The sequence below is a fragment of the Acinonyx jubatus genome, chromosome B4 (assembly GCF_027475565.1).
Source record: "Acinonyx jubatus isolate Ajub_Pintada_27869175 chromosome B4, VMU_Ajub_asm_v1.0, whole genome shotgun sequence".
Taxonomy (NCBI): Eukaryota; Metazoa; Chordata; class Mammalia; order Carnivora; family Felidae; genus Acinonyx; species Acinonyx jubatus.
In genome coordinates this window covers 68,184,551-68,210,612 of record NC_069387.1, presented here as the reverse complement: position 1 = coordinate 68,210,612, position 26,062 = coordinate 68,184,551, and the positions used below count along the sequence as shown (strand labels likewise).

Genomic DNA, 26,062 nt, shown 5'->3' with positions numbered 1-26,062 from the left:
AGTACAGAATTTTTTTTCCTTCTTCTCTGCAGTCATTTTTGAAGAGAGGAGTTCAGACAGTGAATAGTGAAACAAATTACTTACTAAAGCCACCTTCATCTTCTATAAAAACAGTACGTTGCACTTGTGTTTTAGTTCATTGGCGATCATACTTCACATGGCTGTGAAGTGCTTAGCACAAACCTGACTAGTAATTAATTAAAATAATGGTCTGTGCTTTTGGAGGGGAAACTGATTAGTCTAACAACAAAAAATGTGTACTTTTTGATTTAGGAATCCTGTTTTAACACATTAAGGTTATTATCTGTGTTGTTCCTGTTGGAAATACTTCCCCCCACATATTGACTTAACCTGTTTTTCAGTGTATTGGCATTTCTGTGTATTCAAATTGGCAGTTCTTTATCATTTTCATTTTTGTCATGCATAGAAAAACTTTCTACTGGGGAGTTTCCCCCCCTTTTTTTAACATTTAAATTTGTTAAAATGTTTATTTTTGAGAGAGAGGGAGCGAGCATGAGCAGGGGAGGGGCAGAGGGAGAAGGAGAGGGAGAATCTGAAGCAGGCTCTGTGCTGTCAGTGCAAAGCCAGACATGGGTCTCGAACCCATGAACTGTGAGATCATGACCTCAGCTGAAGTCTGATGCTCAACCGACTAAGCCACCCAGTGCCCTATAACAATTAAATCTTTTAATCCAGGGGTGGATTAAAACGCTCAGTTGATCGTCTAACTCTTGATTTCAGTTTAGATCATGATCCCAGCACTGTGGGACTGAGCCCTGCGTGGGGCTCCACACAGCATGGAGCCTGTTTAAAATTCTCTTTCCCTCTCCCTCTCTCTCCTCTCTCTCTCTCTCTCTCTCTCTTCCCCCCACCCCACCCCTCTGAGAGCTCATGTGCTCGCGCGCACTCTCTCTCTCTCTCTCAAATAAATTAAAAAAAATTTTAAATCCTTAACCCAGTCCCCCCCACCCCCCCAGGAGGGGGTTGGGTACAATGGGAAGCTAACCTACTTTTGAAATGGATAAGTAATTGTTCATTGCCATTTGTATATAAGCAGTCCTTTTCACATTGAGTATTCATGAAATTAGAGATTTGAGATAAAGACCTGACATAGCTAGACATTGTTGTCTGGAGGCAATTTTTAGTTGAAAATGAGTGACCCAGGCACTGATCTTCAAGTAATGCTGATTTGTCAGTATCATGGGAATGGTCTCCTCTAATGTGGTCACGAGCATCTCTGTTTCTCTTGCCACAGTCCTAGAGCAGGTATCTGTGCCTTGAAATTTCATGGGTGGCTCACAGTATTTCGTTCAGACTTTCACATTCTTTTGCTGGATATGCCCAAACTTATCCCTGACTGTAAGGTGTACATGGTTTTCACTAAAGCCTCAAGACTATCATGGACATTTTGAAATGAAAAATACCTTTTCCAGTTTAAAATTATAGAAGACCTTCTCTTACTAGATTTAAGGAAACTTCAAGTTTGAGAACTGTTACTGTGGAGAGTATTATATAATTAATTAAATGCTCTGCTTAATCCCAAGCATGAAATGTCTCAGCTCTTCAAGTACTGAAATTTTGGGGAATTTTGTTTTTGATCCTTTTTATTTTAAAAAATATTTTTTTAATATTTTTATTTATTTTTGAAGGAGAGAGAGAGACAGAGCATGAGCAGGGGAGGAGCAGAGAGAGAGACACAGAATTTGAAGCAGGCTTCAGGCTGTAAGCTGTCAGCACAGAGCCCGATGCAGGGCTTGAACCCACAAATTGTGAGATCATGACCTGAGCTGAAGCCAGACACTCAACCGACTGACCCACCCAGGCGCCTCTATCTTTTAACTTTTAAAATAAATATTATTTCACAGGAAATTGCAGAGATACCCTTGTATCAGTCACTCCATTTCCCCTAATAGTGGGATCTTAATCTCTGTGAGCATAGTACAATACTAATACAACTGGAATATATGTGTTTCAATATAGTACAATATTGTAACCCCAGAAATTGACATTGTACAGCCCATAGACTATATTCAGATATCATCAGTTTTACAGGTGTTCGTGTATGTATGTGTAGTTTCATGCAGTTTTATCACATATGTAAATTCGTGTAACCACCCACACAGTCAGGATACTGGACTGTTATTACCACAAATTTCCCTTGTGCTACCCTTTCATCACTTTGGAGACAAGCCACCTGGAACTAGAAACATTACACTGTATGAAATTTGAGGAGGAGTCATAGTAAAGTTTATTTCAACTTATACTACAATGAAGGAGATTTGCTTTTATGGACTTCATTGATTTTGGATGTCACTGTTTACTGAAGACATACCCACTTAATTCAACTTAACAGTTTTGCCCCATTAAAATTATTCAGTTGAATTACCTCTTTGAAAATTGAACTGTATTTCTGATATTTCATTTTCAATAATTTTAAGGAATAAAAGCAAAAGCAGCTAATAATTAGAACATGGATAACTACCTTTTCTTTCCCAGTATTTTTTAATATTATTTTTTTGTGGCCTAAAGTACAGTTGCTATCTGTCTCCACAGTAGTTGTTTTTTTCTAATTTTTGCTTGTAATAACAGTTGCTGGTACGTAATGAGTTTCTACTCTCTATTTTAATCTTTGACTATTTTTTCATAAGTGAGAGAATGTAAGTTTGAGAAATAAGAAACATTAAATTATGCTACCTCTTGCCAGTAGCACATTAGTGTTTTATGATTTTTTTAAATAGTAAGAGGCATGTATACTCCCTAGTGCATATTTTTATATTTCCATTAAAGAAAGACAGGAAGATATCCCTAAACTGTGTTTTCAGACATTGAGTTATGGTCAAGAAACTTACCTAAAACTTGATAATTTTCCCTGCAGTTTCATCTGCATTAATTACTTTAGAGTGATTACATGATCTAGCAATTCCCTTTGTAGGTGTATATGCAAGAGAATTGAAAACATATGTTCAGAGAAAAATTGTAAATGAATGTTTATAGCATCATTATTTGTAATGGCCAAAAGATGGAAAACAACCCAAATGTCTATAAACTGATGAATGACTAAACAAAATGTGGCATATCCATCCATTATTAGGGCATAAAAAGTATTGAAGTGTACTGATAAATGCTATAGTAGATGAGCCTTGAAAATATTCGAGTCAGACTGAAAGAAGTCAAACTTGAGAGACCACATATTGTATGATTTCATGTACATGAAATATTCATAACAGGCAAATCTATAGAGACCAAAGATAGATATTGTGGTTGCCTAGGTCTCAGAGGTTGAAGAGTGCAACCGGAGGCAGAAAATGGTATTATTACATAATTTCAGTGGATCATTTTTATGGAAGAATTTAATTGGGGAGTTATTTTTCTTGAGACTTAATTTTCCATTTCCATTTTTCATTTCCATTTTCTACTCTTGTAAGGTTTAACAGGAGGACATGGAATAGCCAGATTAGTTATGTCCTTCCTGAAACAAAGGTGCACTGTAGGTGTTGAGTCTGAGTAAATTGTGGATTTGTTTAAAGAAAGCAGTGATAATGCCTGTTTCTGAAAGATGGAGATATCTGTTTGAACAAGTTTGTTGTGAGGCTTAAGTGGATGTGAAAGCACTTGACTCTGAAAAGAACTCTGTTGTTAACACCACCACTGAGCCTGTGTCTCATATGGAAAGGCAAGACTTAAAAAATACATAACTGTTCCTGGGAGGGGACAGACGTTCGTGGGTTTTATTGGTCTGCATATATTTTCTTTTTTCTTTTATTTCCTGCTTTTGCAGCCTTTTAAATTAAGATATGTTGGGCTTGAAAATGGTGTCTCTGTAAAGGTAAACCAAATTACAATGTAATTTTTTTCCATTGATTTTAAAATTCCAACTGGAGGTTTTTATGCAGGAGTATACAGAATTATTGAGGCGGCATTTTAAAAACTATCTGTGCCCCACCCTGTTCTCAGATATTCTGATTTAATGGGTCTGGTATGGGGCTCTCTGGGTGGTTTCCCTGTGCAGCCTGGGTTTGAGATCCCCTGCCCTAGACTGTTGGCATTTGTGAGAGGTGTGATCAGAGATCTTTGCAAACTGAAATTTCATCTTTTGCTGTAAAGACAGTAACCTATAATTGAATTTATAGCGATAGAAAACAAAGTTACATGGTGAGGCGGCATGAAATGACCTGGTTTAGAGACTCACCCTGATTTCATACTTGCTTTAGTACGCAGGCCTCACATTGCAGTGAATTTCAAATGAAACTATTGTTTTGGAAAAGAGTAACAATAAAAAAAAACATACTTTTTGTAACGTGTGGTGTTGTAGCTGTTGTTGTTTAGCTCTGACCTGCAGTCTAAGCAGAAAGACTGTACTTATAACTTCAGTTTAGCTTGTGTAATATAGTAGAACGAAGATGATATAGATAATGAAACTGAGCCATGGATGTCAGCTTGATTTTTTTTTTTAATGTTTATTTATTTATTTTGAGAGGGAGAGAGGGGGAGGGGCAGAGAGAGAAGGAGAGACAGAATCCCTAGCAGGCTCCGTGCTGTCAGTGCAGAGCCTGATGCAGGGCTTGATTCCATGAATCATGACATCATGACCTGAACTGAAATCAAGAGTCGGACGATTAACCGACTGAGCCACCCAGGTGCCACTTCCAGCGTGATTTCTTATTTTTTTCAGTTTAAAACACCATATAACTAACTTGAATTGAAGATTAATTTAAAAGCCTTCAAAGATCCTCTCTTCCCTTTCTGTCTCTGTGGCATTTTAATGTGGCTTCAGGATAAGCAAATATTTTGTTTAGCTGAAAAGGATTTTATTCTGGGGGGATCTTGTGTAGTACACAAATGAAATTTTAGGAGTATTCCCATATTTTCTGTTATCTGAGGAGGGGATTTTAATATGTTAGGAGTGTTCCTGATAAGGAATGGTTTTTCAGTCTGCAATGTATTCTACCTAAAAGTTTTAAAGTCCTTTTTAAAATAATGGTACCTGAGTAAGGGAGAAATTTCCAAACTCCTCAAGTTACTTTAGCCATAATGAATTTGCAAAATTGGATTTGCAGTTTTGTTGCTGAAAATAGAACAGTAAGTTATTGTGTTTTTAAGTAAATTCCTTGTTAGTTTTAAATCGAAATACTCACATAGGACTTTATTTCTGTCTTACTCTGTTAGGTGTAAAGATTTCTCTCTGTGTTACTGGAATCCCTATTGGATGCTGCCCTCTGATGTTTGTGGAATGAACTGCTTTTGGGAAGCGGCTTTTAGGTAGGCATCTAATATTTAATTGGTAGATCAGTGTAGGTAAGATTAGATAGTACATAGTAAATTTTTTACTGTAATAGGACATAAAAATGTTTCTTTTCCTGTAATCTAATATTGTCATATAAGCAAATAATTCATATTCTGTTTGGGTTTTCTATTTTCCCTACTTTGTAGTTGTTATCACTCATTTTTAGTACATACTGTGTATAAAATGCTCTAACTTTTCTTTAGGTGTTCTTAGGAGCACTTGTGATCTAATTTTAGGTAACTGGGTGACAAAAGTATTAAACAGGTGATAAAGATAGACTTCCATTGACATTTACAGCCATATATATGACATTTTTCTACTTTAAAGATGGTATGCTGAAAAAACGTTTTGTAGGTGGATGGGGACAACTAGGGAAGGATTACATTGGTTATTAGCAAAGAGATTGAATATTGACGAATGAGAGGATAAAAATAAATGTTTAATGAAGGAGTAAGTTTTGATATGACATTGTTTATTGACCTTGCATGTTTGTCAATGTAGTTTGTCAGAGTAGTTTGGCTTTGTGCATGTCTCTGGATGATGAAGGCCTTAGATTCTGCTCTGTTAGTGAAAGAAGTGTTGATAGGAATGGGCTGTCTCCCCAGGAGACACTGAGGCAGGAGCCTGAGATGCCCTTACTAACAGTAAAATTTCTTTGTGATCCACCTGTTTTTATTGTCTTTATGATTCATTTAAATTTTAATTCTACTCATACTATTTGCTAGGCACGGTGCCAGGTAGTAAGAACCAGACTCTGAATTTAATTAATGTGGCTCCATCCTCCTGGAGCTTGCATTCTGACAGGAGCTTCACGCTAGTAAACCTGAGATTAAGATAAAGGGTTGACATGTTATAGCTGTGATAATGGGAGAAATGGGTGACTCATCAGGTGGGATCATCTTAATGCATCAGGGAAAGCTTCCTGTTGGGAGCGATTGCATGAGGAACATGGAAGTTAGCCAGGCTCAGGACAGGAGGTAAAGTATTCTAGGTGGGAAGAACTGCATTCTTAGTATATATTAGTAATATATATTTTTATATTCTTGTATTCCTAATACATTATACATTCCATGAACAACCAGGAAGGAATCACTGAAATCCATTATTTTAATTACATCTCCTTGCTATGGAAAAGAGTGGGTGATTGAAATTCTAATATGAGTCAGTCAAATCAGATTATTAAAACTTTTAAAAACTAACTTTTGAAAGATGATATTGGAGTGCCTGGGTGGCTCAGTTGGTTAAGCATCTGACTCTTGCTTTTGGCTCAGGTCATGACCTCACCATCGTGAGTTCAAGCCCCGCATCAGGCTCTGTGCCTGCTTCGGATTTTCTGTCTCCCTCTCTCTCTGCCTCTCTCTCTCAAAAATAAATAAATAAACATTAAAAAACTAAAGATAATATCACCCTTCACCTTGTTCATAATTTTGGAGAATTGGAGCTCCATATTTTTCAATCTTATAAAAATTTGCTAATGAATGGAGTACTGACCCCCACGACTTTGCTATCTTGACTTATGACATAAATCTGCTCACTCTGGAAGCTGGGTGAGCTAGAAAACTTCTGTATACCCTGATTTACACAACCCAGGTCCTTTTGTAAGTTACAACATGAGTAATAATCTTCCCTTCTCCTCCACTGACAGCAAGAGTACACCAGGGAAGTTGATCTAGTCTGAATCCTGGAGCCTTATTACTCCTCTTTTGGCTTCTTCAACTCATTTTCCTAATGCTCTTATATCTTTACCCATTTTATTTTATATATCAAATCATTGGGTAAAATTTCTCAAACTTAGTTTCTTTTTAAAAAATTTTTATTTGAGAGAGAAAGAGAGTGCATGGGGTGGGAAGGGGCAGACAGAGACGGAGAATCGCAAGCAGGCTTCATGCTCTGCGTAGAGCCTGATGCAGGGCTCAATCCCAGGACCCTGGGATTATGACCTGAGCTTTACTTTTTTTTTTTTTTTTTTTTTTAATGTTTTTCATCTTTGAGAGACACAGCAGGAGCGGTTAGGGGCAGAGAAAGGGGGACACAGAATCCGAAGCAGGCTCCAGGCTCTTAGCTATCAGCACAGAGCCCGACGTGGGGCTTGAACTCGCGAACTGTGAGATCATGACCTGAGCCAAAGTCGGACGCTCAACCAACTGAGCCACGCAGGTGCCCCATGACCTGAGCTTTAATCAAGAGTCTGACACTCAGCCGACTGAGCCACCCAGGCACCCCTGAAATTTAGTTTCTTACTTAGAACTTAGGATCCCTCACATTTACTCTATTTGAACATGCAGGACAAGCCAAGCTGCCATATAATTTCCATATTGTTCTCACCGTACATTTCAGTATTTACTCTAAGTAACACTTTGTTTTTGCCTGACTCTCAGAGCTTGTCTGCCCATTTGGTAAAACTTCTTTGAAATTCCCCATTACTACCAACCTTAGGTCCACATGTAAATTTACCAGGCACCAGTGGGCCCTTAGCTGACACTGTTTTCTTTACAGGCCTGTCCCAACTTTCCCCTTTGGAATTCTTCATATTTTTATTTTGGTCAAAGCTTATCTGGGGGATTATTTCCTCCCAATTCATTTACACAGTGAACATAAAATAACATAAAAAAGAAAAATTGCTTTTGATGTGCACTGGCTTTTAGTAATTCATATCTACTAAGTTATTTCCTGACCAACTGAATGTGACACAGCAGCTCGTCAGCATGCTCATGCCTCTCCTGTCTCTTCTGTTCTTGAAACAAAACCAAACACAACATTTCTGCAACAGCTTGTGCTCAGTCCTTTTTTCCTTAAAGCATTCTTTGTTTACTCTGTTTCTCTTCACCAGCAAGACTTCTTTGAAGAGTATGTAGTGACTTTATGTCCTTAAACAACAACATAAAAACTTCACCCCTCAATCTGCCTCAGCAGCACTGGCTACCTGATGATCCCCCCAACACTGACTATGAAGTCTCCCTGACATCTGAATTGTTCCTCTGGGGCCCAGTCTTACATTTTTTTGTCCCTTGGATACTGGTTACCACTTCCTGTTGCTTTCAACTCTCAGTCTCTGTCAAGACCAGGGTCTCGGCTTCTGGACTCCTCTCCCTGTCCTGACTCCTCCACATTGATGTTCCTTAAGATTCTGCTCTTTTCCTTCCTCACTCCGTGGATAGTCACAGGATAATCTTTTCTGAGCACCAGAATTGTTTCCAGCTGCAGTTTGGTCATTTTTGCCTTGCTGATTTGGATGCCTCAGACTGTCTTGTTCAAACCTGAGTTCATGATCTGGCTTCTCACACCTTCCCTCATCTGTGTCTTGTATCCTGGTTTATGACTGGCTTTCTTCATGTCAGTCCACACAGTCCACAGACTCTTCTACAGGTCTCCTTTCACCCTGTTGCTCCTGACAGCCTCTTGCTTCCTATTCCCTTAATTATTGTGCTCGTCACTTCTTATACAACAGTTTCCCTTCCCACCTACTGCTTCTCCCTTCTCGGTATCCTCTTTGTTACTGTACTTTCGCATCTGTTGTGGTTGTGAATCTTCACTTCCAGACTGTTGACTCTGCAGATAGATACCACGTGGTGTTCATCATTTAAGCCCCAACTGAGCAAGGTGCTTGGCAACCAGTAAATAACTGGTGATTTTCCCTAGCACTTCCACCCTAACTTTGATGTTGGTATAGTGAGCTTCCTTAGCAATCTTGATTTTTTTTTCTATTTAAACAGTTACCATGCTTTCTGATTAACTCTTTTAAAGTTCTCATTTTGCAATAGGCTATAAATTGTGTGAGGGCAGGACTGTGGCTTTCTTGCTTATCCCCAGTATCTAGCACATGAAAGAAGTTCAAATATTCATTAAAGAGAATGAATTATATTACTTAATTGTGTTCTAGAAATTATGGATTTAAGCCTGCACCAGCATTTTGTGAATATGCTGGTGTCACCATGACACCGTTGGGAGTTATAATTTTACTATTTTTAAAAAATGTTTATTTATTTTTGAGGGAGAGAGTGTGCATGCACAGGAGGGGCAGAAGGAGAGGGGAGAACAGAGGATCCAAAGCGGGTTCTGTGCTGACAGCAGAGATCCTGATGCAGGGCTCGAACTCCCAAACCATGAGATCATGACCTGAGCTCAAGATGGAAGCTTAACCAACTGAGCCACCCAGGCGCCCCATAATTTTACCATTTATTAGAGTAAAATGATAGATTGTTACTGATTTATGTTTTGTTATTTGTTGAACATATTTCCATATTTGTTTAGCTTTCTAATCTTTTGTTGTATATACTTCCTGTATTGATATTTACCTCTTACATTTTTAATGCTTATTTTATGATCTCTTAGGCTGCTTTTGCCACTGATTACAAATATCTTCCTAGTTTCATTTTTTATTTTAGTTATTTCCTTAAGTGATCTCCCCCTCCCCTTTTTTTTTAAAATACCTCTAGGCCGAACGTGGGTCTTGAACTCACAACCCCAAGATCAAGAGTTGCATGTTCTACCTACTGAGCCAGCCAGACATCCCTAAGCAATCTCTTAATTTTAGTATTATTAAAGAATCTGTTTTATTGTACTATTTTTTTTGTGTCTTGAGCTTTTAAAATACTTAATTTTTATGGTGGAAATTGATTTTCAACTTATGGAATCCATGGTTACAAATGAATTTTGTTATTTGTATTACTTTGAGTGGGCCATGCTAGTTTTAGGAGCCATATTTGTACAGATTATTTAAAATTATATTTTAGCAATTAATACTTAAATTTCATGTTAAATTTTTAGATTTTCTTTTTTATGCTATATGTAAAACCCTGAAGATTTTTTGAAGCATTATATTTTGTTTCAAAAGTGATTATATATAATTCTTTAAAGTAGTTATTTATTGGGGCACCTGGGTGGCTCAGTTGGTTAAGCATCGGACTTCGGCCTAGGTCATGATCTCATGGTTCATGAGCCATGGTTCATGATCTCATGGTTCAGGCCTGCATCGGGCTCTGTGCTGACAGCTCAGAGCCTGGAGCCTGCTTCAGATTGTGTGTCTCCCTCTCTCTGCCCCTCCCCTGCTCATACTCTGTCTCTCTCTGTCTCTCAAAATTAAACATTAAAAAAAAAAGTTAACTGACTGAGCCACCCAGGCACCCCTCAAGAGCAAGTTTTTAAAGATGCTTCATAGCAGTTACTTTTTACTTTGAGGAAATAGTTATCAGAAATTTAATTTATTTGACTTTACATACTTCATTGTAATGTTAATTCTTGGTATAAATATTATTATACATTGTTCCCTTTATAGGTTGGAAGAACAACCTTGAAAGCTTTTTGTGTTGTCCAAATTTAAAAAAAGAAAAAAAAATATTATGGTTCTTTTCATAGCAGAAATGTTACTTAAAATAAGTCTACTCCCACGGTTTAGAAATCTGTTAACAGTGTTTGTATTAGAATTTATCATCTAAGATAGTGGTTTTCTTAAAATGTTTATTTATTTTTGAGAGAACGAGTTGGGGAGGGGCAGAGAGAGAGAAGGGGATAGAGGATCCTAAGTGGGCTCTATGCTGACAGCCTAATGCAGAATTCGAACTCACAAACCATGAGATCATGACCTCTGCTGAGGTCTGATGCTCAGCCTACTGAGCCACCCAGATGCCCCACATGTTCTTTAAGTATTAACTTTTTTTTTCTGATTTCCCCTCTGAACTTTTTACTTCGATTAGTTTCAGTTTTTTTAAATATTTATTCATTTTTTGATAGAGACAGAGTGAGATCATGAGTGAGATAGAGACAGAGTGATAGGACCCTGAGATCATGACCTGAGCTAAAGTCAGATGCCCAACCCACTGAGCCACTGAGCCACCCAGGTGCCCCGTACTTTGATTAGTTTCAAATCTACAGAGGTTATAAGAATATTATAGTGAGCACACATATACTATTCACTAGGTATTTATCTATTAGTGACATTTTGCCACTTTCTTTTTTTGGCTGAATCATCTGAAAGATAGGTATAGTCATTAGGGTATACACCTGAATATTCAGCATGTATCACCTCATGATAGAGACATTCTCCAATATAACCATAATAAAACTATCACTACCAGTTATTTAACTCTGGCAGAATATATATTCATTCATATTCATATTGCCTTATTTTTCTATCAGTGAACTTTATATCTCCCCCACTCCTAATTCAGGACCTAGTCAAGGATCATACACTACATTCAGCTGTGAGATCTGTTTAGTCTCCTTCCCTGTAGAAAAGTTCCCCAAGCTTTTTTTAGGGACCAGTAGGGGGGATGGTCGTGGTATCTTTGATGACATAATATTCTTTGGTTTTGTAAAATGTTCCTTTATTTGGATTTCCTTTATTTGTCTTCCCATTATTAGATTCAGGATTTGGGTCAGGAATGCTGCATAGGAGATACTGTGTTTTTCTTTGGGCATGCTCTCAGAAAGCATCTGTAGTAAGTTTAATATTGGTTCAGTTTGATTAATTGGTTAAGGTGGTGGTGTCAGACTACTACATGTATCTTTATCCCCTTTATAATGTTTGGGGATAATACCTTGATACTTTGTGGTTGTAGCATTCATTAATTCTTGTTCAAATCATCTCTTACAGTGGTGATTGTAAAATAGTGATTTATGTAATTCTGTTTTTCCTTCTACATTTATTGGCTAGTATTTTTTAATAGTTTTTTAAATGTTTATGGGGGGGGGGGGACTGGAAGGGGCAGAGAGAGAGGTAAACACAGAATCCAAAGCAGGCTCCAGGGTCTGAGCTGTCAGCACAGAGCCTGACATGGGGCTCGAACTCACCTACTACAAGATCATGACCTGAGCCAAAGTTGGACCCTTAACTGAATGAGCCACCCACGCACCCCTTTAAAATAATTTTTTTATGTTTATTTTGGCTAGTATTTGTTTTTAAAGAAAGGTTTCCCCCTCCCCCCTGACCCTTTTATTTAGTATCTTTTTAGACTCAGATTTATTTTTTAATGTGTTATTATTCATTATTGTTATAATTCCTCTTGATGCTCAGGTTATGCCAGAGTTGGCCTTGAGAGCACTCAGATACTATCTTTGAATTATCTGTAGAATTTCTTCTAATTATATATCTGTAGAAAAATAGGTTGGACTTAAAAATGACCTTTTGGATAATACTTCTTTAAATCCACAGGGACTTTTCTTTTATTCACGGTGTGATTAAAATGTAGCATATTTTTACAGACAGGATTATATCAATTCAAGAAACAAGTCATTTTGGGACCCAAATTATTTGAATGGCAGTTTCCCTATAACCTATTAGAAGGTTTTAGTTTTAGTTATCCCTTCCTCTAGTGTGGAAGCTTACTTTAGATTTTTTTGAGTTGCAATTATTTCCTGTTCTTGGGGTCTAGGGACAGGGCGGTAGACAATGACATCTTTAAAGTATGCTCTGTTTTGTTATTTTAGGTGTTAGAGTCTGTACTATATATAATGCTTTTGCTAAAAAGGGACACGTAAGAAAAAGCAAATGCAATGTAATGGACAATACTCCTTCCATAGAAATTGATGGAAGAAGTGCTGGCAGTATGTCTGAAATAAGCTTTGCTAAAATGCCTGGGAGGAGTCATCCCTGGTACTGATTTTAGAGGTGTTTTTTTTTTATCTTGAAGAACATTTGACTTATTTTTCTTAAGAAGGTTTTATTATAGGGGCGCCTGGGTGGCTCAGTCGGTTGAGTGTCTGACTTGATTTCAGCTCAGGTCATGATCTCACAGTTCAGGAGTTCGAGCCCTGCATCGGGCTCTGCGCTGACAGTGGGAAGCCTGCTTAGGATTCTCTGTCTCCCTCTCTATCTGCCCCTACTCTGCTCACTGTCTCTCTCTCTCTCTCAAAATAAATAAATAAAGTTAAAAAAAATTTAAAAAAAAAAGGTTTTATTATACTTGTCTTTGTGTGTAGAGAATTCTCTACAAAGCAACACATGAATATTATGGCTTACTTTTAAAAATCTCTTGCCTTTTAGCTTTGAGGCGGGATCTGGTTATGACCAGTTAAGCAATCCAAGCCTGTTGGCAATTCTAAAATCTTTGTGTGGAGGCATTTATCTGGAAGATGAGATAATTTAGAGCTCTGTGAAATTGTTTTGTGTCTGTCTTGATTGCCTTGTCATTTACTTTTGTCCTTGTGGCTTCGACTGCTTTGAGATGAATGGGGTGCACATCACCTTTGCTATAGATAGACAAGGCATAGCGTTTCAGGGTTATAAACTGAGGGGCTCAACAGAGAAGAGGGAAACAGACACAGGCTGCTGCCAAGGGAGGAGGTACTACTTCTTTCCAATTGCTGTCAGCGGAAAAGAACAGAGCTTTAAAAAGACTCATGCTATTGCTAACACCATATATGTGAAGGAAGTGGCATAGCACGTGGGTGGGGAAAGGATAAATTGTGGAAACTCTGCAACAAATGATGTTTGCACAGTTGGAGAGCCATGTGCAAAATTATGCAATTGTTCCCTACTTTAAGCTGTTCATAAAACTTAATTCCTGGTAGATTAATACAAATTTTAAAGACAAAGTATATACCTAATATGATATCTTAATTTAATGATAACGTTAACCTTGATGAAGAATGAAATATCACCATTGTTTCTGGTATAGTAAATAATGCTTCTTATGTGACTTCTTCATTTAATACCATTAACAAAGTGGTGTAAAAATATTTAACTTTATGAGTTTTCTGGGGGAGGTTTCTTTTTCTTAAAAACAGTTTTTTTAGGGGTACAGGTGGCTCAGTCAGTCGAGTATCCAACTCTTGATTTCGGCTCACGTGTTCTCGTGGTTTGTGGGTTCAAGCCGTGCACCTCCACACTAACTGCGCAGGGTCTCCTTGGGATTGTCTCTCTCCCTTTCTTTCTGCCCTTCCCTGCTCACGTGTGCACATACCTACATGCTCTCTCTCTCAAAAAAGAAAACCACCAAAACACAGTTATATTTATTTTAATTTATTATTGTTTTTATTAAAGATTTTATTTTTAAATAATCTCTACACCCAATGTGGGGCTTGAACTCACAACCCTTGAGATCAAGAGTTGTATGCTCTACCTACTAAACCAGCCAGGTGGCCCAACAGTTTGTTTTAAAGAATCTCATTTATAGAATCATTGGCCCATTAGCTGGAACAAAGGGTGAATTACTAAGGTATTGAGGAGTTTATGTTTGAACCTTCCAGTAAAGGGATCAGGGAAGGAAATGATCCCTGTGTTTTCTAGAAGATATTTGGGCTCAAAAGCTTTTCAGCTCCTCTGCTGAAGGCTGCAAGTTGCCAGTTCTGACATATGTGAGAAATGTCCCATATAAGAGAAATGAATCCATTTTCAGGCCTTGGGAATCTGGTCAGTCCAGAAAAACATCATTTTCAACTGCTATCTTAATTATTTCCAGGCTCTTAGCAAACAGCCTTGTTAATAAGAAGGGGTAGATCCACAATAAAAGCAGGAGTACATTATATATATTCAGACTTAATTTTTTATCCTATTAATATAAAGTAATTCCAAATGTTTAATGTTAAAACATTAAGATGTATGAATTTGATCTTGCCGTTTGTCATTTTGAGCCCCACATCAGACTCTGTGCTGACAGCTCAGAGCCTGGAGCCTGCTTCAGATTCTGTGTCTCCCTCTCTCTTTGCTCATGCTCTGTCTCTCAAAAATAAGTAAATGTTAAAAAAAATTTTTTTAAAAAGATGTATGAATTTGACACTCAGATATGTTTTACATAGTCAGTTGTTTGCATTTCATGTTATTCCTTAGTATGATTTTCTGATTTCTGATATCCTGCTCAGTTGAAAGATTACCATGAGCAAGAACAAGATTTTCCTCAGAAAACACTTCTGTTTCACTTTTAGCACATGGACATGTGAACACTCAAGATTCCAAAGTCCTATGTTAAGGAATATCACTACAATTAATTTTGCTTGCAAATTTAAGAAAAATGATTAGTCACTCATTCTTGCTACTGCAGATCTCAGTAATGTATACATACAACTATTAACATTAAACAATATAATTGCTAATCCTTATACCTTTTACAGAAAGGATCTCAGCAAGAACTGAATTAAAGCCAGTTTTATGTTTTTAGTTCTAAATGTTTGCACTTTATGTTCCTTAATGTGTTATTAGTTTTGTTTTATGCTGTCTTCCATTCTTCCTTTAACTATCAGTTCCAAAATTATTATTTCATGCCATTATTACAGATGAGATCTGTATTTAATATTGTAAATAGGTTATTTATTTAATGACAGTGCAGCCACACATAACTAATTCTGTCCGTTATATACTCGTGGATTAATATTAGTTCATTGTTTAGGTGCAAGAGTTTTGAAAGTTTCCTTGAGCCCGGTGTGGTTCAGTGCTGCTCTGTATTTGAAGTAGGGTCTGACACAGCCTAGGCCAATAACTTAGGTTTAGGGAATCTTTCCTTTCAAAAATCACATACTGATGTTTAGCTAGTATGTTTTAGGCCATCTCAGAAATTTTTACCTGGTACTGAGTATTTGGAGAATGGGACTGAATGCCTATCAGTGAAAAAAGTTATATGAAGGAAATGTAATTAGCATGGTTGAAGATTGAATATAATAGCTAAATATATATGGATGAATTTATGTTTGGGTTTGCTTCAGAATGATCTGTTGGTTAGTGAAAGGGGGTGTGGGGGGTACTTTAGATGACATAATAACATTTGAATGGGTAATTGTTGGAGTTAGGAGATGGTTGCATGAGGATTTATTCTTTCTATTGCAATATGTTTTTGAGATTTTTTTAAGTGTTTTTTTTTTTTTTTTTTTTAATTTTAGAGAGAGAATGCAAGTTGGGGAGAGGGGTAAAGGTGGGGAGGGAGAGAATCCCAAGCAGGCTCCACACTCAGCACAGTGTGGAACGTTGGGCTTGATCCCACAACCCTGAGATCATGACCTGAGCTGAAATTAACAGTCTGATGCTTTAACTGACTGAGCCAGCCAGGTGTCCTGAGATTTTTTTTTAATTAAAAAGCTAAAAAATAATTGAATGGAAGACCTTCAATCAATGATGCTCCTTTTGTCAATTGGCAGGTTCCTTGAGAGAATTAAGCCCTTAATGCAGCCAGTCTCAGTAATGAATTAACTTCTCTCTTGTGTATTTAGAATGGTGCTAGTTATGTACCAATCTTGGGAGAATTGAAAAGAGTGGTAATTTTTTTGTGTTTTTATGGTTCCTAGTGAGGAATATTTGCTGAGAAAGCCTGGTTGAGGATATAGAAATACATAATTGATTCAACATTGTACTGTTTTGTAATTTGACATTTCTTTGCTATTCAGTTATTTTTGTTTGTGTTTGTTTTTAAAGATTTTATTTTTAAGTAATATCTACACCCAACGTGGGGCCTGAACTCACAACCTTGAGATCAAGAGTCACATGCTCTTCCGACTGAGCCAGCCAAGCACCCCATTTCTTTGCTTTTTATTGTTTTTTTTTTAATTTTTTTTTTCAACGTTTATTTTTGGGACAGAGAGAGACAGAGCATGAACGGGGGAGGGGCAGAGAGAGAGGGAGACACAGAATCGGAAACAGGCTCCAGGCTCTGAGCCATCAGCCCAGAGCCTGACGCGGGGCTCGAACTCACGGACCGTAAGATCGTGACCTGGCTGAAGTCGGACGCTAAACCGACTGCACCACCCAGGCGCCCCTCTTTGCTTTTTAAATAGAAATTTTAAACTTCAGTTTTTGAACATGGTCAGAATACCATGTTGTTACCATGTTACCCAGTACTAAAACAGTTGGAAAATGTGGTTTTCTTTTCTATTAGGTATAGTCTAAAAGTGCAGCCTGCTCAAAGAATGCACCTCGCTGTGGTTGCCTGTGGTGAAAGACTGGAAGAAACTATAACCATGTTGAAGTCAGCTATCATTTTCAGCATCAGACCGCTGCAGTTCCATATTTTTGCTGAAGATCAACTACATGATAGTTTTAAAGGCATAGTAAGTATTTGAGACTTTGTCAAGACTGTAGAGGTGAATATTCAATGTCACATTATAATAGAATGTTGTTGTATTCCTTCATTGAACAAAAATATTTATTCATTAACTAACTGCCCTCCTAGAGTGGGGCGGCCACTCCATCTAAGAATCCAGATGTAGGTGTAAGAGGAACGTTTGTTTTTGAAAAGGAGGTTACTTCAAGTCCTTTGCAAAGCATGGAGGTTTTATTTCACCGGCTTTAGCTCCAAGATGATTTGACTGAAAAGTTCTGTGATTTAATTGTATTCCCATGTTTGGCTTGGGAGTATCTCAAACAGTGTGCACAAGGATTTTATTTCTGTTTTGAAGGGAGGGAGCTCTTGATTGACAATATAGAGGGAAGCAGCTTTTTGTTCTGATAAGAAAGTTCTTTATTTTGGTTTTATATTAGTTACAATCAGTGGCTATATTGGCAGAAAACTTAAACTAACAGTGGCTTAAACAAGACAGAAGTTTTTTTCTTTCTCACATATAAGTCGACAGTCTGTGGTATATGGTAACTCCATGTCTTCCGGGACTCTCTTCTGTCTTGTGGCTGAGCCATTTTGACATAAGGCTTCTACCTTATGGTCCCAGATGGCTACTCCAGCTTTGGCCCTCACACTCATATTTTAACCAACACAAGGGAGAAAGGAGTGAAGAAGGCCAATCCCTTCGTACCCTCTTAAAATACTTTTCAGAAGTTGCATATGACATTCTTGCCAGTGTCTCATTGGTCTGAACTTAGTCATGTAACTATATTGTTACAGTTGTTTGTGAGGGTTAAAAGTATACTCTTTAGTCAGGGCAACCATATAACCTTAACAACAAAAAAAGTATAACTGTACAAGAAGAGTAGAACAGATAGATATGGGTAAAGAACATATAAGAGAAAGAAAAGTCGCCTGAAATGTCACCACCTTGTGTTCTTAGACAGTGGTAAAGATGATGATAATCATCTGAACCACCGAGGCACCTCGGACAGATATTTTCTAACCAGTTCATATTGGTCTGACTTTGAGTGTAAATATTTCCTATTATACATACTTGGGTATAAAATTAGGGCTTAATTTTTTTGAGTTTAATTTGTTTAGTGATTGATGGGATTTATATGTCAGATGAGGTAGATGAACAACTTGCAAGGCTTTCAGCTTTCTGATTTTGTGGTTGTTGTAACTTTCATTGTGCCTCTGATCTAGAATGTTACTAGGATTTTAATACTGTGAATAAAACAAATGGTGGAAAAGAAGAATCTGACTTTCTCTGAACTGTGTACAGGATTAACATATAATATCTTAATTTTTAGCTTTTCAAAATAATCTGTTGGTTTATGATTTTGCAGAGAAAATTGAAAGTGAAACAATCTAACCTGAGTTCTTATTTTTTTATATATTTTTTAGCTTGAGAGCTGGTCATTTCTGCAGACATTTAATTATTCATTATACCCAATAACTTTTCCAAGTGAGAATGCAGCGGAATGGAAAAAGCTGTTTAAACCGTGTGCTTCCCAGAGATTGTTCTTGCCAGTAAGTTTTTTCTTCGGTGTTTTGTTTTTCCTTCTAATTTTGCCTTTACAAACATGAGTTAATGAAGAGTTACATAGAAGTCAGTTAAAAAAACACAAACACATGTAGGTTTTCCCTTTTTACATTAGGAAAAAAACTTCCTGTAGAACAAATAAAAGCTACAATAAAAACATCTGTTAAAAATGAAAAATGTAAGTAATTTCTGTTGAAATACTGTTTCTTACATTTTAATTTATTCAGGGGCTGTAGACTGTTTTTTTTTTTTAAGAAGGAAGGGAGGTCATCAGATCTTAATGGAGCCAGGCCTGTTGCAGGCTCCTTAATGGAGCCAGGCCTGCACGGACAGTCTCCCCTTCTAGTTGCCCACTGCATTTATAATTTGGGAAGTGAAGTAGATTGCATCATTAAATAGCCATTTCTTTCTTATACCAAGCCACATTACTCTTTCCTGATTATATTTTAATGCAGTTGGCAAGGTGTGTGTTTTTTTTTTTTTAATTATTTACAGTTTATTTATTTTGAGAGAGAGCAAGTGTGCACGAGGGAGAGTGGGGAAGGGGCAGAGAGAGGATCCCAAGCAGGCTGCATTGACAGTGTGGGTGGAGCCCATCAACCATGAGATAATGACCTGAGCCGATACCAAGAGTCAGATGCTTAACCAGCTGAGCTACCCAGGCACCCCAACACAGACACAAATTTAAGGCATGTGAACTCAAGGGAAATGGGAACCATTTATTCAGTGGAGCGATTCTTTGGTGTTATTCTCTGGTGATAAACCCTGATCATTTTTTTAAACGTAAAAATATTCAGAAGCAAGATTACCTCTTTCTTTTGAGTTGATTTTATCCACAGTTTTAAAATTCACAGTAGTTGTTAGGACCATTATAATGTGTAAAATAGTTATGGTAGTAGAATATTGAACTTAAGAAGCTGACAAGATCCTGGAAAGTGATTGAATTATGGGGGAGGAAACTTTAGTTATTTGTTATTCTTAAGTGGAGTAAGGCAATTCTTAGTATACTAGGAACATAATTTATCAAATCCAAGTCATCAGTAAGATTTAAAGTTATAATTTTTAGCAGAGTCTGCCTAACTAGTAACTTTGTTGCCGTGCATAAAAAATTCAGATCCTAGGATCTTCCTCAGTCTCTGCTTCCATTATAAGAAGCACACAAATAAGGGATTAGATAGGGAAAAAGCGCGAGAAGTTTTAGATATTTCTTGTAGACTTTAGAAGTTTATGGGGTACCTGGGTGATATAGTCAATTAAATGTCCGACTCTTGGCTTTGGTTCAGGTTGTGATCTCATAGTTAGTGAGTTCGAGCCCCACATCCGGCTCTGTGCTGACAGTGTGGAGCCTGCCTAGGATTCTCTCTCTGTTCTCTCTCTGTCCTCCTCCCCACCCCCCCCCCATAAGTAAAGTATAAAAATAAAAAAGTTTAAGACAGAATTTTAATGTGGAATCATTGTAGTATCCCATTCATTTAGTTAATAAATTGAGTGCTTGTTTTCTGCCAAGAGTCTGTACAGAAGTGTTGGGTATATAGGAATGAATGGAACAGACTTGTTTTCCTAGAGCTTATTGTCCAATGTGGGAGGCAGGGGTTAAACAAATACAATATGGCATTAAATAAATGTGTTACTGAAAAAATAGTATGTGATGATAGAAGCCTAATATTATAACCATTTCTCTTCCATTTTGTTCTGCATTATTAACAAGTTAAATTGTTAATGTTGTGATATGAAATTTGCCAGATCATTTAGTGTTGTAATCTGGTTAAATTCCTAAATGGAATTTGAAACAGTAAATATATTTGAAACCTGTCAAATTGTCCTCATATTTCACTGTTACTTCTGCATCTTTTTAACTAGATTTAAGTAAATTGATGCTTTATTTTTCTAAGTTATAATTTTTTTCATGGAGCTTCTCTTCGTTTGATATAGATTGATGAAAACAACTAATGTAAGCTCTTCCAACTCCTGCCTCCTCCAAAAGGAACTATAGAAAAAATGCTGACATGGTTATTATTTAACCTTACGTCTGATCTCCAGTTAACAGTGGCTCTCAACAGTGATCAGTGTCTTCCAAGTCTACTAACAATATAATAATTTGTAAACACACTTTGTTTCATGGTACAGAAGCAACATGTTGATATAAAAACAATTTCCTTCACTTTTCTGCATCCCAAAGAGAGACAGACATACAGGCATATACATACATACCCTGTAATTGGGATCTGTGAACAAGTGAATCTTCCCTACTCAGGCTCTGTAGTCAAACCATCAGATTTTTTACCCCCTTGATATTAAATCAAGGAGAGAATGGACTGATTGCAGCCTGGTAAGCTGCTCATTAAGGTGATGACTCAACCTTAGCAGCAGGAGGAGATAACAACTTTGAAAAGGAGCAGAATGAGGATCAAACTCTTACTCTCTTTATATTCTTTTCTTTTTTTTTTAATTTTTAAAGTTTACTTATTTTGAGAGAGAAGAGAGAGAGTGCAAGTGGGGGAGGGGCAGAGAGAGAGAGAGAGAGAGAGAGAGTGAGTGAGTACCAAGCAGGCTCCATGGTGTCAGCATACAGCCTGATAAGAGACTCAAACCCACAAACTGCAAAATCCTGACCTGAGCTGAAATCCAGAATCAGATAATGGCTTAACCAACTGAGCCACCAAAAGATTTAGGTAAATGTAATAATTGAGTTGTACTAATATGTTGATGTATGCAATAAATTTAAATTTGTGAGAGTTGGATTCTAAACTTCTTGGGTAAGGCAGAAATAAAGTATTTTCCTTGAAAAATCCCTGTAGAAAACATATTTAACATCTCTCAGAAAATAACAACGTAGCTAGTCTTTCTTTCAGGACAAGTTTTGTCTTCACCCTTGCTAAGTACATGCACATTTACTTTGATTTGTTGGAGATAGTTTGTAGCAGGATTCTCGCACAGAGAGTCGTGCACAGAGGCTTTTCTTTCCAGGAAGCAACTTTATTCATGCCGGCACTGCTCAGTTGGGTTCGTGCCCAAAGAACTGAGCCCGAATGCCACGTGGGGTAGTTTTTAAATGTATTTTCTACTTCTTTGTCTCCCATATATGGTAACACACACAACCATGCAGTCCGATTAAGTGATCTCATGTTACAAGGTCATGAAGGATGTTGTCATGTACACGTATAGTCAGGTTACCTTGAGTTTTTTTTTTTTTTTTTCTTTCTTTCCTTAGGTAGGTAGGGGACCCTACCACAAGTTAAGCACAAAGACAAAACAGTGTGGACTCCAGAACTAGGTGGTTTGGGTTCATCATTTTCTAGTTGAGACCAAAATGATATATACATACCAGCCATTAGTGTTATAGACCGAGAGAACATGTTGAGAAGATCTGTGTTTGTATTGATTTATTTCTGTATTTATCTCAGGAAATTAAGATTCAACATGTAAGTCAGCTAAGTTAATGTTATTTTCCATCATGAAAAGAATTTCCTCCCAAATCTTTATTTTTCCAATTGTTAGTACAGTATTTATTTTTTTGTTCTGATTTGTTTTTGTAGCTTTTTTTTTCTAAAAGTTAATATAAAGATTAGCACAGTGCATATATATATATATATGCTATTGTAAAAATGACACAGGAAAAATGTCTTCAAAATTAATGTAAATTAGTTTATCTCATAGGTATTTTTTTTACTGTTAAAGCTTCTCTTATTTTATATTAAATAAATAGAAATATAATTATTGTTTCATATTCTCTTCTTATAGTTAATCCTGAAAGAAGTTGATTCACTCTTGTACGTGGACACGGATATCCTTTTTTTACGGCCAGTTGATGATATTTGGTCTTTACTAAAGAAATTTAATTCCACACAAATTGCTGCAATGGCACCAGAACATGAAGAGCCTCGAATAGGATGGTATAATCGCTTTGCCAGACACCCATACTATGGAAAAACTGGAGTAAACTCTGGAGTTATGTTGATGAATATGACTAGAATGAGAAGGAAGTATTTCAAGGTAAGTCACTGATACAGGTGCTTGGTTGAAATTTCTTTGTTTTCCCCCCACACATTTTTTGGTTTCCAATTTAATTTTGTTTTATTAAAAAGTAGATTAAACTATTCAGAAATTTTCCATTTATTTAGAATAATCGAAGAAGAGAGTTCATACTATTCTGTCTGTTGGAGGATTGTGGTAGATCAAGCCAGATGTCATTACAATGAAGTAAAATAACATTACACTAAGTAGTGAATTTCATCTTCCTGGATTGTTATTCCAGGTAGTAGTTGTCATTTCATAATTGCGCAGCTGTAGAACATCTTGGGGGAACACAGAGATGTGGTTAAGAGCTTAAGACTCTGTAGCTTGTTTGCTTGGTTCAAACCTCTGGGACCTTGAGTAAATTTTTAATGTCTCTGGGCTTTAGTTTTCTCGTCTGTGAAATGAAGATGGCAGATAACATTACCTATATCATAGGGTTTTGTAAGGATTGAGTTAGAATGGTGGCTAACACATAGTAAACGTGAGCTATTTGGGAGCTATTGGAAGTTAACTTTAAAAAAAATTCTTGCATGTTTCTTACCTCTCAGATTGTGGGTCAGTGGAAGAATCAGGCTATTTAGTTTCTCTGTGCATTGTGAATACATGAGTATGTTGTATTTACCAATTTTATGTTGATGAGTTTTATGTCATTGTAATTTGTGGGCTCTGGAGTCAAACTCTTTATATTTAACTTTGCCACCTGTGCACTTGTTTAACCATTAGCCGGTTAATTTTCAAATGTTAATTCTCTCAACTGAAAAGTAGATAATAATTGGACTTGTGTAGGTTGTCAGTTTAAAGGAGATCCATTTAAAATGCTTAGTGCATCTCTTCAACAAATGGTGTTGGGAAGACTGGACAACTACATGCAAAAGAATGAAACTGGACTACTTTCTCACACCATACACAAAATAAACTAAAAAAGGATTAAAGACCTAAATGTGAGACCTGAAGTCATAAAAATCCTAGAAGAGAGCATAGGCAGTGATTTCTCTAACATCAGCTGTAGCAACATTTTTCTAGATATGTCTCCTGGGGCAAGGGAGACAAAAGCAAAAGTAAATTATTGGTACTACATCAGAATAAAAACCTGCATAGCAAAGGAAACCATCAACAAAACAAAAGACAACCTACTGAATGGGAGAACATATTTGCAAGTGACCAATCTGATAAAGGGTTAGTATGTAAAATATATAAAGAACTTCTATAATTCAACACCCAAAAAATAAATAATCCAGTTAAAAAATGGGCAGAAGAGAAGAACAGACATTTCTCCAAAGAAGACATCCAGATGGCCAACAGACATGAATGGATACTCAACATCCTTCATTAATAGGGAAATGCATATCAAAACTACAATGAAATACCACCTCAAAACCTGTCAGAATGGCTACAATAAAAAACCCAAGAAACAGCAGATGTTGGCAAGGATCTGGAGAAAAGGAACCCTTGGCCACTGTTGGTAGGAATGCAAACTGGTACAGCCACTACAGAAATCAGTATGGAGGTTCCTCAAAAAATTTAAAATAAAAATGCCATATGATCCAGTAATTCCACTACTGGGTATTTTCCCGAAGAATAAAAAAACACTAATTCAAAAAGATATACGCATCCCTATGTTTATACAGCATTATTTAGAATAGCCATAAAATTATGGAAGCAAGCAACCCAAGTGTCCCATCGATCAATACATGGATAAAGAAGAGGTGGTATATACATACAATGGAATGTTAGTCACAAAAAGGAATGGAAGCTTGCCATTTGCAGCAACATGGGTGGATCTAGAGAGTTTAGTGCTGAATGAAATCAGTCAGAGAAAGACAAACATCGTATGATCTCTCATGGAATTTAAGAAACAAAACAAATGAACAAAAAAAGAGAGAGAGAGAAAAACCAAGAAATAGACTCTTGACTATAGAGAACAAACTGATGGTTACCAAAGGGGAGGAAGGTGGACGGAAGGATGAAATAGGTGATGGTGATTAAAAGAGTACACGTATTATGATGAGCTCTGAGTAATGTATAGAATTGTTGAGTCACTATGTTGTATATACCTGAAACGAACCTAACATTGTATGTTAATTATACTGGAATTAAAATAAAAAATAAAAAGAAAATGCTTAGTGCAGAGCATGGCATATAGTAAGCACCTAAATGTTAGCTCCAATCAGTGACTTCTGAAACACCCATATGGACTTACTGTTTATCCCTTTATATCTAGTTAGGGCTATGTTAAACATTAAAGTCTATTATGTCTTTTATGATATGAGGATATATGTGTGTATATTTGTCAGATATTTTTCTTATGCCTCCTGGTGAACTGGAATTAATACCATTATTTATTACTGCATTTGTGTGTCTCATTTAAATCTTGGCCCCATTTAGAGTTGTTTCCTCGATTTATCTTTGATACAGGCAACATTGCTTCTTGCAGCATCGCCCATGCCTTGACATTTGAGTCTTAGGACCATTTGTACCCATCATCCTTATTTTCTGTAGATGTAGTAAACCTGGTTTTGTTTGTTTGTTTTGTTTTGTTTTGGTTTGGTTTTTAGCTTCCCTGTTTTCTGAACCTTTCTGAAATCTTGATTCTTTTCAGTTTTGTCTCCTGCAATTGAATGCATTAATGAGGCTAGTGTAACCTATGCTCTTGCTTAACAGTGAACATTTCTTCAATTACCCAATTTGTTAATATAGCTTGAGTTTTAAAATCTCATGAACCATAGGTTTTACTAAATAAAACAGGCATAATACCATGAGGTCTTCCTTTTTGGATTGTTAGCCTATGCACAGTAATATTATACCAGAAGATGGTGCTGTAAGATTACCTGCTAAGGAATAATATGACTTCTCAGTAACTCTTCATTCAAAATTCATAGAATTATGAGAAGTTTACTGTTGGAAAGAACCATAGATAATTTAGTATAACACCATTATTTATTGTCTCAAACGTTTCAAAGTTACAACTATCTAGTTCAAATCTATGATTATCTTTTACTTACTTAAATGTCACTCTTAAATACTTTAGCAGTTTCTCTCCTCCTTTTTGTCATGGCATGTTCTAAAACCAACTAGAGATGTAGATATGGGAGTTGAAATCATTTCAAGACTTTTAAACTTGTGTTTTCATCTGTGCATTATAGACTTACTAAAGAAGGCTATGAGAGGCATGATTATACATTAATTCAGCAGGTGCAATTTACTTCCCATCTACTGTCCTTGTTTTCCAAACCT

The 26,062-nt window shown here is 36.7% G+C and overlaps 1 protein-coding gene across 5 annotated transcripts in view; it reads left to right on the top strand.

The window, feature by feature from the left end:
- GXYLT1 (glucoside xylosyltransferase 1) overlaps positions 1-26,062 on the top strand; it is a 47,380-nt gene that overhangs the window by 4,317 nt on the left and 17,001 nt on the right. For 3 of the 5 annotated variants that reach the window (XM_027035914.2, XM_053226131.1, XM_027035912.2), the window contains exons 2-5: positions 5,167-5,259; positions 17,083-17,254; positions 18,673-18,798; positions 22,553-22,804. In XM_027035914.2, coding sequence (XP_026891715.1) covers positions 5,167-5,259; positions 17,083-17,254; positions 18,673-18,798; positions 22,553-22,804 — 643 coding nt within the window. The remainder of the gene's footprint in view (positions 1-5,166; positions 5,260-17,082; positions 17,255-18,672; positions 18,799-22,552; positions 22,805-26,062) is intronic. The other 2 variants (XM_053226132.1, XM_027035913.2) reach the window with 1 other exon arrangement.